This window comes from Larimichthys crocea, chromosome XI (genome assembly GCF_000972845.2).
Source record: "Larimichthys crocea isolate SSNF chromosome XI, L_crocea_2.0, whole genome shotgun sequence".
Taxonomy (NCBI): Eukaryota; Metazoa; Chordata; class Actinopteri; family Sciaenidae; genus Larimichthys; species Larimichthys crocea.
Window position 1 is genome coordinate 23,109,889 of NC_040021.1, and position 12,431 is coordinate 23,122,319.

Below are 12,431 nucleotides of genomic sequence, written 5' to 3' on the forward strand. Positions count from 1 at the left end.
TATTGTTCACTACAAAAAACCTTTTACTCTAATAATACTTGTCCTCGTAAAAAGATATATTGCAGTCAACCCTAATTGCTTTTAATACATCTGTTACACAGTAAAGATTTGTTTAGGCTTGGGTGATCAGAGCATGTTGTATAGGTATCCAAGGGTTAACTAGTTATGAAAGGGTTGTCTTCTTATCAGTGGGTCGTCTATATATCAAAGGGTTAACTGCTCATCAAAAGGTTGTCTAGTTATCAAAGGGTCGTCTAGTTCTTACAGGGTCGACTAATTATCAAAGGGTTAGTTCGAATCACACCTCCATTTAAAGTGTCTTTGAGCAAGAAACTGAACCCCAAATTGCTCCTGATGGCTGTGATGTCAGTGTGTGAATGTGTGCATATGGGTGATCTTAGAATGTTTTGAATAGGCAGAACTGTATTGCTCCTGATGAGCAGTTGGCACGTTGCTTGGCAGCCTTTGCCATCAGTGTATGAATGTGACAAGTTTGTTAAAAGTGAGTGGTTGGTAGACCAGAAAGCTGTTATATAAATACAAGTACCATTGCTTTATTATTTTCTTCATGTTACTGTTGTATAGTCCTTTGTTTCTATATATTCTCAGTATATCTAGCCAGCAGCATGTAAAACCTTTTTTTGGGGGGCGGTCTCTGTTTTTTGATTTACAGTTCCATGTCTGACACAGTAATTATTTACCTTGTGGTAACAGGCGTTTGTGTGTGTTGTTGTGTTTTTAGAGTACCAACGAGGCTGTGTTCGCTGTGGAGTTTAACCCCAGTGACAGCACCAATATCATCACCTGTGGGAAATCCCATGTCTACTTCTGGACACTCAACTCAGGACAGTTCACCAAGAAACAAGGCATCTTTGGAGTAAGACGGCTTGAACGTATTCAAAGTCAGTTTATCCGGACAGTAAAAAAATGTTTTGCCAATTTTCTGTATCTTTCAGTTCATTTTCTGTGTCTAAGTTTCCCCTTCCTTAGTTTGAGGCCAAAAAGAGAAGTAAGGAGTATAAATAGAAAGATATAATATAATACAAATACAAAACTGAAATTAACAATCAGGATTAAGGTTTTTAACCTGTGCTAACAACCGACTAAATTCTTCTTCTTCATACAATCTCCTTTTCCTTTCAGAAATACAAGAAGCCCAAGTTCATCCAGTGCTTTGTGTTCAGTTTGACTGGAGATGTTCTGACGGGAGATTCTGAAGGAAACATCCTGACTTGGGGAAAATCAGCTGCAGATGTCAAAACGCTTGGCAAAGGAGCCAAAGGTCAGTGCTGTAGATGGGGATACATTAGTATCAGTATCAGGGTCGAATGTTTTGTCAGTTTGAATAACAAAACAAGTTGAGAAGATCAAATCTGAAGCTGAGGAATTAAACTTAGAACCCTGGATTATATAATATTAAACAATAATATAGAATTTTATTTTGATTGATTTCTGAAATTAGTTTGAACTAATTATGTATTTCAGTTCTCTTGACTCATTTCATAATATTTTTAAGACGTTTTTCCAGCCATATATTTAACCTTTTTTCCTTCACTTGGCCCACACCTTTTTCACATTGCCAAAACCTTTGGCCCTCATTTGTCTACATGCAAACTAACTTCATTTGTCTTTGGTGTCCCAGAGACCTTCCAGATCATGCGACAGACCAGAGCACATGAAGGCAGCGTGTTTACCCTGTGCCCCCTGCAGGGTGGTGCACTGCTCAGCGGAGGAGGGAAAGACCGCAAGATCATCCGCTGGAGTGCTGACCTGGCACCCGAGAGAGAGTGTGAGGTGAACCACAGCTGTATGTGTGTGTGTTTGTGCGATGGTGGAGAACTCTGTTAACTTCCATTCAAACATGTGCGAAGCTTGTTGAATCATGTCATTATTATTGTGTCCAGATTCCAGAAAAGTATGGAGCAGTCCGTACCATTGCAGACGTGGATGGAGAGGAGTTATTAGTTGGTACAACCCGTAATGCCATCCTTAGAGGCACCTTCTCAGATGGATTTGTGGCCATAGTGCAGGTATGTGGTAGTGACTGACCACTGACTGAAATCTTTGAAGTTCTTGGACTGAACAACAGTGGTTACAGCAAAGAGCAGCTGTATCTCCTTACACTGCAGCCAAACAATCGAACTTTGTTTTTTCAGAAGTTGCGCAAGTCATGTTGCACATAGTGAGAGAAGTTTTCCACAAAACAGAAGGGCACAGTAAAAGGAAGTCAATTATCTAGAAGCCCACTGTTCCATTACCCTCTGACATATTTTAACTAAAACTGAAAGATGAAATCTTCATTTCTGGAAGCATTTTTAATCAATGATCACGGTCAGCACTACCATCAGTTACAAATACATAGTGTCTCTTGGGTCTCATTCATAATACAAGCCTACCCGTGTTTTCACCAGTTAAATAATGGACCCGTGTGTAGGACTTCTTGGCATCTTTAGGCCACCACCACAGCCAAGATATACATCCTCTTGATCCATTGTTCACAGAGTGCCCTGTTAAGCAGAGCCACTGAAAATCTACTCTTAACTTGAGAGGACTGAACACAGCCTCCAATACGAGTGGTGTCCAGTCTGGCAGAGAATACAGTACCCAATACAGTATCCTACTGAGGTGGTTTTCTTGCCGGGTTTGGCTCCTGGTTCGCTACTTAGCAATGTTCGCATCAGGAAAGTCTGTAAATCACTTCGGTAGTGTAACGTCAGTCCCTGTTGGTCTCAAAGGCTTTGTTAAAAAATCTTATGGTCCGGCTTCTAAGCCCGGTTCTGTTGTCTGCTAATGGCAGATTCAGTTGGCAGCAGTTCATTAGCAGTTAGATACTTTAGGGAGTAATTAGACTAAAGCCATCTGTCCATCAGGAAACTGTGTAGAGAGTTGAAGCTGAGCAGTCGAGGACATCAGAGGGAAAAGCAGCAACAATATTGTGTATAAAATCTGATCCAGTTTCAAAATCATGAATAAAGTTAGAAAGTTGTTCTTTTGTACAGTAATCAGTGGGCTGCGAGTGCAGGTATGGTTTATCAGGAAATGACAAACTGTAAAATACCATGAAGAATACCTGAACATACTGAAAACACTTTGTGCCAGTGTTGGACAGACACTGGAGGACAGATGGGACAAACACACTGAGACATTCATGAGGACTATAAGGATGACTTGACAAATACACCAGATGTCCAGAGACTGTTAGGAATGAGGAGTCACTCGTCTTTGTCCCATGGTCCCCTGATGTGTTGATCTGGCCCTGAGTATCTTAGATCCAAATGTATTTAGTGTGTTTAGATCCCACAGATTGCGGTCAACAGCTGGCATCAGAATGCTTTGGAGCAATGTCCCTGCTGACCGCTGGAATTTGGCTTCCTGCTCACGTTTGATTCTTATCTGTGGGAAACTGAAACCACTTCCACTTCCAGTCTACAGCCCTGCTAGTGACCCCTGGAATCTACAGTGATCATTGCACCAGACATGTTGGGGAAATTGATTTAGATCCAGTCAATGTAAATTTCAGAAGTGCTGCTTTGGGACATTAAAGAACATTTGATTTTAGAAATTAAGAACATTTAAGGCTCTTAACTTCTGCTTCTTCAGCGTGGTCACAATACATCCAGACTATAAGTGTGTGTGTACTTTATAAACTGATGCATTGGGATACAGTGTGTACACATGAAAGAAAGATGTGAACTGATTTTGTTGTTTTTCTGTGCGTGTGCGTGTGTGGGTCTCAGGGCCATGTAGATGAGATGTGGGGGCTGGCTACACACCCCTCTCAGAACATCTTCCTCACCTGTGGTCACGACAGGCAGGTGTGTTTGTGGAACACAGAGGAACACAAGCTGGACTGGTGCATCACCCTGGAGGTACGACACACTGATTGTGATGTTTCTATCTGACTGACAGTTAAATATATAAATATATTACTATAAATAAAACACATGGATATGGATGCTGTTAACTGGCCCTGTGTGTCTCTGACAGGAGTATGGGCTGTGTGCTGGTTTCTGCCCAAATGGTTCAGTGGTTTCAGTCGGCCTCAGCACAGGAAGGTAACAGAGCACTACTACACTTAAACTTAAATTAAAACTTAAATCAGTGAGCTGAGAATAATTACAGAAGGTCATGAAAATGTGATAAACCTGCACAGTATGAACATTTATTAACCCTTTATAGGGTTGCCCTGGACTGTTATTGGTGGATATAAGAAGACATTTTTTCTTTTCTAACTTTTTAAAAAGTTTCAGTTTTAGGCTGCAAGTTTTTCTTTTCTAACTTTTTAAAAAGTTTCAGTTTTAGGCTGCAAGTCAAAGTCAAAGAAGTTACCAAAAATTCCAAATGAACAATCAGACATGTGTCTTACTGAACTTCTGATACTTATTTCAAAATATCAGTACAGAAAATGTTAGGGTTAGAGTTAGAGTAGGATCCAGCAGAGGACATAACAGTGCTACCTGCCTGCTCATGGTGGGAACTGTTGAATCTCTGTAAATATTATTATAAATAGTACTGTATAGACCTGCTCTGTATGGAAAGTGTCACAAGATAACTTCTGTTCTATATAAATAAAACTCAATTAAATAGTTAAGCATGTAGACTGGAAACAATTAATCAATCAATCAGACTTTATTTGTATAGCACTTTCCATACAAAGCATGTTACTCAAAGTGCTTCACAGAAAAACAGAAAACAGCTGCCGCTGTAAACAAAACCAACACGAAGAGCTGAGAGGAAGTGTTTGTCTTCTTTTACATTACATTTACAATAGTCATAGTTTACATAGTTTATGTTTAACCAATCCGCTCCCTGCCCCGTCTGTCTCCGTCATGTCCTCGTGAACCAGGTGGATGGTCCTCGACCTGCTGACCAGAGAGGTGGTCTCTGAGTTCACTGATGGGAACGAGCAGCTGTCTGTCATGAGATACTCACCAGGTCAGACTTCGTGTTGACTGTAGAACTGCTCTCTCTCAGTTGAGTTTGATATCGTCTTTGAAAAGTTTGAGTTAAAGACGTCAAAGGCTGTCCTCCTGAGTCCTTCTGACGTGCTTCTTTACACAGAACACATAGACTTTGAGGTAGTGCTGCAAGAAACATGCTAAATCTGGAAACATAATTAATAATTAATGGATCTTGAGTTGAGACATTTGTCTGTTCTGTATATACTATATATTAGAGATTAAAGTCAACTCGGTGTGTATGCTTGCCAAAAGAATAGCTCTGCATCATGCTGCTCCTTAATGTTTATCTTTCACAAAATAACAGAGTAAAAATGTCTTTAGAACTAGTTTTTATATCAACTCAGTGCACAAAGTGAGTAACATAATGACAACAAAACAAAGCGACTGATGGAGGCAGTGGTGGAGCAGCACCTCCTGTGTTCTGTGAGGTCACATGTGTTTGTCAGTGTCGTTGAACACGGTGATTTAATGGATGTTTCACAAAGCTCCATCCTGTACAGATCCTTCTCTTGATGTTGTCAGACTTATAATTATAAAGTTAAATCACCATTGTAATTATATTGCTGTTATGATAATAATAATCAAACCCTGTCAGTGGCAAAGTAAAGTACATTCATGGGTACACATTGCAGCTAAGTCTAAGACTTAGTGGAGCAGCTTTTTAGTGGCTGCCTGGTCACCCCAAACAGAAGATTACCCTCGAATATCTGAGCTGTTCAACAAAGAAACACTGCATTACTAACATTACACCTTCCTGTAAACCAGTGGACGATATGTGTGGACAGCCAGTCTGATGATTGAAGTAATGATATAAAACATGTTGTGGTCTTGGACATCACAGTTTAATTGTGTTAATTCTCTCACGTATTTTCAGATGGCAGCTTTTTAGCTGTCGGTTCCCATGACAACTTCATCTACATCTACAATGTGACGGAGAGTGGCCGGCGATATGCGCGTTTCGGGAAATGCAATGTGAGTGAAATATCAAATGCAAATGTTCCCATTGGTTCCTGGAAGTCTTGATCTAGTCTGACTGTGTGTACTTGTGTTTGTTCAGCCGTGTGTGGCTGCTCATGCTAAATCCTCACTTCTTCTTAAACAAAGTAAAGTACAAAGTCTGGTGATGTTCGACACTTTTCTTGGAGTCAACAAATCCCACGTGTGGAGCCAAACCAGCAACTGCAACTTCTTCCTCTGTGTCATAGAGCGCCACAGTTCTCTGAAAAACTATTAAAAACACATCAGTGAGACACACTTCATCACCATGAACACACACACTGTAGTTTACTTTGGATCAGTCCCACACACACACCATCCTGCTGCCACAAATATTCACCAGAGCACCAAATGTGGATTCATCCACCGCTGAAAATAGTCCCCAATAGATGCAGTATTTCCTCCTGTTTGAGCAATGTTTGATGGAAACTACAGTGAGCAGCTGTTCTGAAATCTATATTTTAAAAAACGATGTACAAATACATACATATTCTGACCCCGCTGGACCAAACTGGTTCTGCCAAATTTGAGACTTGAACCCGACCCAAAAGGCTAATGAGGCAACTCCTTCAACACTTGGCAGGATGCAGATGTTTGGCAGTCCGAAAGAGATTTTCTTTAGAAATAACTCACATCTTAGAACAGACAATAGGACACAAAGGACATCAACCAGCAGTCCAGCAAGTGCAAGCAGTGTAAACATTCCAGCAACAAAACCGCACCACCGCTCAGCCTCACACACACACTGCCAGGAATACAAAACAAAAAATACATTTTCAAATGTACAAATTAAGAGAGCCACAGACACGGACAGGAAGTCAGACACTATTGGTTTGGTTTGGGTCTCCTGTGTGACTGCCTCTGCTTATCTGTCCAATCAGGGTCACTCCAGCTTCATAACTCACCTGGATTGGTCCAAAGATGGAAAATACATTATGTCTAATTCAGGCGACTATGAGATCCTTTACTGTAAGTAGAAAAGCCTCTTTTTGTATGTACACCTTCAGCGTGCATGACAGTGACAGTGAGCTTGAACATATTTTGACAGGGGACATCGCAGCAGGCTGTAAACTGCTGAGGAATCGCTTTGAGAGCAAAGACAGAGAGTGGGCCTCCTATACCTGCGTGCTGGGCTTCCATGTCATGGGTGAGAAGTCCAACATGTGTGGTGACTGTGTGGAGCCTCTAAACAGGGCGCTCAGATTGATGAGTGTTGCTGTGGTGTTCCAGGTGTGTGGTTGGAGGGCTCCGATGGCACCGACATCAACGCCCTGTGTCGCTCTCACAGTGAGAGGATGGTGGCCGTGGCTGATGACTTCTGCAAAGTTCACCTCTTCCAGTACCCCTGTCCTAAACCAAAGGTACAGATCGCACTAATTTTATAGGTCAGACTTCCTGTTTACTGCAGAGCAAATGTCCTGTCCTGAAAGGCCAGTGTGTCAGATTTATGGGGATCTGCTCACACTATATCTGTTTTCATGAGTGTATACCTAAGCTATAAGGATGCTTTGCTCTGACACGCGCTGCATTTATAGTCACGCAAACACACACACACACACACGTGCAGTCACTCTCTAGTCTAGTGCGCAGTCTTGCTCCAGATTCCGGGAGATTGGATCTCATTTGTGGGCGTCAGGGAGCCGCTATCAGTATGTGGGAGACTCTGGGAACTTCCAGGACAGTTGGGATGTCTGGATAAAGATAGGCATAAAAAGGAAAAGGAAATTTCCTCTTTGACTCGTCTATATTCCCCACTACTTTGAGAACCACGGATCTACAGACACCACAGGTCCTCCTCCATGGGGTCCACTGGGTTGCAGCACCTTGTTTCTACAGTAGCTCAGAACAGAACTATCAAAACGCTCCTTCACACTAGGAAGGATAGGGTGAGGTGAGGGGTTGTAAAGCAAATGCACTACTAGATGCCACTAAATCCTACACACGCTTTGTGTAATGTTTTATATTATATATTGTTCCAAAGATATCTCAATGATCTGGTCATTTTAAACAGAGATAACTGTGTGTAGTGTCTGCAAACTGAGGACAGCTTCTACGCTGTCTCCTACGTCCTGTGGCTAAGGTTCAGTGAGGAACACCTGTTTGCAGTAGAGCAGCTTGAGGCAATTGGTTAAGGTGGAATTCTGAAAGTGAACACAATGTGGACAGATCATATGCTCTAATCTGAGATGAACAGCCACTGAATCTATGCTGTGATCATCATTTTTGACCGTGTCTTAGACAAATCTACACACAGAATGTCTGATCAGTGTCTCTGTGTCATGATTCAGTTTAGACTTTACCATCCACAGTGATGGGAGAAGAATTCACATCTTTTACTTAAAGTTTACTTCAAATACCAGTACAGCTATGTAAAAATACTCTGTCACAAGTAAAATGTCTACATTCAAAATATAACCTACCAAAATAAAAGTACATACATCTTATCAGCAAAGTGTACTTACAGTATTAAACGTTCTATTATATGTGACATTATTAACCCTGAGCATCAGTGCAACCTTGGTGTGTACAACTCTGTTTTCTTTTTATTTAATGTTGGCATTTATTTCTAATGATTATAAACTAATCATCAAATCTGTAACATGTAACAGCTGTTCATTAAATCTAGTGGAGTAAAAACAAATGTCCACATAAATACAAAAATTAAGGAAAGTGCCAAAACTTGTATGTAAGCACAGTAACTGAATGAAACACAACTAGACTACTATGAAACACACACACTAATAAAACCTGTATATGAAACAAATATCATTCAGTATATTTAAACAGCCATCAAAGTCTCTGAGAGGACTTCCTCATTCCATAGTGCTGGAAACCAGTCTTACCCAGTTCAGAGTTAGTATGAGGAACTATCCTGTGGTCTGCTGCCTTTGTTGTTTACTTTGATAAATACCTCAGCAGCTCAGGACATTGTGAATGAAAGGTACACAGGTAAGCTTGTAGACTTTATGTGGCTGTCCAGAGTCATTCGTTATGTTTAAATCCACACGGTGCTTTGCATTGTGCAATTAACAGGAGTGAGAAAATGATGATACAAAATGGATATTTTTGTGTTTTGTTGTCTCCAGTTTCAGAGTGTAATTCATCTGTGGTAAATGCGTTCAGCTGTACTCGACTATTTATTCTGATTACATTACTCATGATCAAAAACTGGTCGACAACTTTGCTAACAGCCAAGCAAATATCTGCCACAATTTACCAGAACCTACAGATTTCTGACAAAATAAAACTCATTGTATTGAAACCACATGTGAAGTTACTTGGTGTGTTGATGTTTTGAGGAGCTTCTTCACTATCTGCAAAGGCAGCATTGGTCGTTTATCGAGTTTTAATGTCCATTCCACATTTTAGAAGTACGACGACATTTCTTGTTTCAAATTAAGAGCTCCGGGATTTGAACCCGAGACCTCTCGCACACAAAGCAAGAATCAAATGTGAGCAGTGACACAGTGTTCCTTTAAAAGTGCGCACAGCTGTTCAGATCCGCCTTTATTTCTTCTGGATCTCCTCCCTTGAAAAACATGCAGCATGTGCAGTGATTTATCCTGACTGTCTGACCCTCTTCCCTTCTGGGCGTGTGGAGATAAGACTTTTTTTTTTTTTTTTAAGACTCTTCCTTTCATTCCTCTGCAGGCGCCGAGCCACAAGTACGACGGCCACGGCAGCCACGTCACCAACGTCTGCTTCACCCACAGCGACTCCCACCTCCTCTCCATGGGTGGGAAGGACACCTGCATCCTTCAGTGGAGCGTGATGGGAGGCGGGGTCATCGACAGCAGGGAGAGACTGGCCTCGGCCTCGTCCACCTCTACCAGCTCTCCAGAACCTGCCACCAGCTAGAAAGGACACAGTTAAGAGTGGTGACAGAGAGGGGGGGACTGTTTACACACAGCCAGAGGGGCGTGTTGGTCAGTGGACCTCGGCCACAGTTATGGGCTCAGCCGGGCCTCTGCGGTGCCACTGCTGCCTCAGTTTCATACAGAACATGTAGAGGAATCCTCTCCAGGAGGAACGTTCATATTAAATTTACACTTACACACCTCCATAATCATGTAAATCCTCATGAAACTGAACAGTGTGATTCTTCCTTTAACACAGAATCCTTGTTGTTCTGTCGGATACGTGCTGAGGATCATTACAAGTGGTCATGTATGTTGGATGGAACAGAACGTGACTGGACTCCTGTGGTGACAAAGACTTTGGTTTCAGTGAACATTCCTGTGTTGTAGTCCACCTTGTTTATCAAACATACCAAAGTGCTGCACGGTGGCCATCGGGCTTCTAAAGATGTTTTCATCATGTCTTTTTTTACATATTTTTTAATATTTGAAGCAGTGTTTGACATCTCAGCTAATACTGAAGCTATTTCTGTGCTTGCATTAGACAGACTGTGATAAACCTGTTCCATTGAAATCAACTCTCAGCATTTCTGACTAATTATTTCTCTAACAGTTGATCAGTACACTTGAAATGATTACTTTAGTATAGTTTTATATATTTAAGAGAACATTGGGAACACTGTGATGTTGTATCTGTCAAGCTCCCAATAAATAACTGAAGACTAGAGTGTGCGTGTTGTGTGTGAAGTGTCACTAGTGGGCAGTGCTGCTCCAGGAATTGTGTGCTGAGGAAACGTGGAAACACGTTTCCAGACGACATGTCCCAGACCAGAACATCCCAGAGTGGACCATGTTAGAACAACAGGACTTTTTCTTTGAATCCTGTGGACAAACTCAGGAGAAGGCGACCGCCAAGTAAGTCAGAGGTTTCAAAGCTCAGGGTCAAGACGGTCTCAACAGATCCTTTACTGAAGTGAAGGAACAGTACTACAATGTAAAAAACATTCAACATGTTAGTTATAGTATAACTTATAAATATATGTAAATCATTGAAAGAACTCATAATGCAGAACAGAGTTTACAAAGTTTAGGATTCTTATTACTGATACATGAATATGAAGCATCGTTTTAAGGCTGTAACTGTTTGAGGTGTGGCTAATTTGATTAGATATACAAAGATAATATATTATTTGAATATTTAGGAATGCACTGTATGTTTTTACAATGTAACATTGTCGGTCTCTCTGACATGTCGTGCAGACTAAAGTTTAGAGAAGCATCAAATGGAAATACTCAAATTGTAGTATAAGTATAAATATACTCAGTTACTCTCACAAAAAGGGGTTCACAAGATAAATAAGTGGTGACAGTTGACGTAACAGGTGAAGAAATGACAATACATCTCTAACATTTTTCATATTTTTATTGTTCCATTTGTTTTTTTAAGACATGTTAGTTTGACCTCTTCAGGATGGAATCATTTCTGTCAGGAAAAGACAAATGAATGGATGCAAACTTAAAGGTCAGGTGTGTTAGATTGGAAGCTTCTTTTTTCAGAATAAAGCAGACATGGAATATAATATTCATAACTATGTTTTCATGCATGTATAATCACCTGAAAATAAGAATCCTTTTGTTTTTGTTACTTAAAAATTTTCCTTTTATGTCTACGGTTAGAGCGGGTCCTCTTTCATGGAGGCTGCCACATCATGTTTCTACAGTAGCCCAGAACAGACAAACTAAATAGTGACTCTAGTCAGAGCCTTTCAAGTTTTCATTTTCCTTTACACTAGGAAGGTAAGGGTGATGTGAGGAGATTGCAATGCAGCGATTACAACACTATATGCTACTGAATTTTACACACTTGACCTTTAAAAGTAGGTCAAATCATTGTATGTACTGAGACAGATTGTGATATGAAGTACAGTACCAATAAAGGTCAATTACTGAGGGAGCAAGTGCAAATGATGGAAGTGTGAAGCTGTTACAAATAGTTGGTTAGATGAAAAAACACAAATGTCACACAACAAAACAGTACAGGAAAAAACAAAAAGAGGATGTACAACAGCTGAAGATCCTGAAAAACTCAATCTGAACTCCACTGATGCGAAAACAAACTAATGTCTGAATGTTCTGAACATCCATTAAAAGCCTTTTCAACTATATATACATATATATATATCATAAAATGCTCAGAAAATCTTGACTATATTAAGTCGTCGTATTCAGTCAAATTTAAGTTATTTTTGACTGATGTGAACTGTAATTAGTAGCATAATGTGACTCACTGTTTCATCAGTTTTAACTAAAGTCTCTCTCTCTGTTGACTGACTGCTTCATAAATTCAACTTCAAATTTAAACTCAACATGCCATCAGTAACACGCTTCAGAACTCAAATCTCTGCTTGATGCTTTCAGCTCATACATATCTTGTGACTGCAGTTCACCAGTGGACGTGGCTGCATGTAAAGAGGTGTGGAGTGTTACAGAGTGGAGAACAGTGCCTGCTCCACCTGCAGTTCAGCCCACCATCATTACTTAAAGCCTCTGACAGGAAGAGTGTGCCTGTTTTCAGGATTTTATTTTGAAGGACACTTCTTTTCACTGTCTGTACTGT

At 40.6% G+C, this 12,431-nt stretch overlaps 1 protein-coding gene across 3 annotated transcripts in view; it reads left to right on the top strand.

Annotated features, from left to right (window-relative positions):
* eml3 (EMAP like 3) overlaps positions 1 to 9,951 on the top strand; it is a 49,209-nt gene extending 39,258 nt beyond the window's left edge. For all 3 annotated transcript variants that reach the window (XM_010743088.3, XM_010743090.3, XM_010743089.3), the window contains 12 exons: positions 743 to 877; positions 1,144 to 1,282; positions 1,643 to 1,794; positions 1,905 to 2,030; positions 3,738 to 3,869; positions 3,988 to 4,055; positions 4,847 to 4,935; positions 5,836 to 5,933; positions 6,839 to 6,926; positions 7,006 to 7,104; positions 7,188 to 7,318; positions 9,609 to 9,951. In XM_010743088.3, the coding sequence (XP_010741390.1) occupies positions 743 to 877; positions 1,144 to 1,282; positions 1,643 to 1,794; positions 1,905 to 2,030; positions 3,738 to 3,869; positions 3,988 to 4,055; positions 4,847 to 4,935; positions 5,836 to 5,933; positions 6,839 to 6,926; positions 7,006 to 7,104; positions 7,188 to 7,318; positions 9,609 to 9,815 (1,464 nt within the window). In that variant the 3' untranslated portion in view covers positions 9,816 to 9,951. The remainder of the gene's footprint in view (positions 1 to 742; positions 878 to 1,143; positions 1,283 to 1,642; positions 1,795 to 1,904; positions 2,031 to 3,737; positions 3,870 to 3,987; positions 4,056 to 4,846; positions 4,936 to 5,835; positions 5,934 to 6,838; positions 6,927 to 7,005; positions 7,105 to 7,187; positions 7,319 to 9,608) is intronic.
* The last annotated feature ends 2,480 nt before the right edge of the window (positions 9,952 to 12,431 follow it).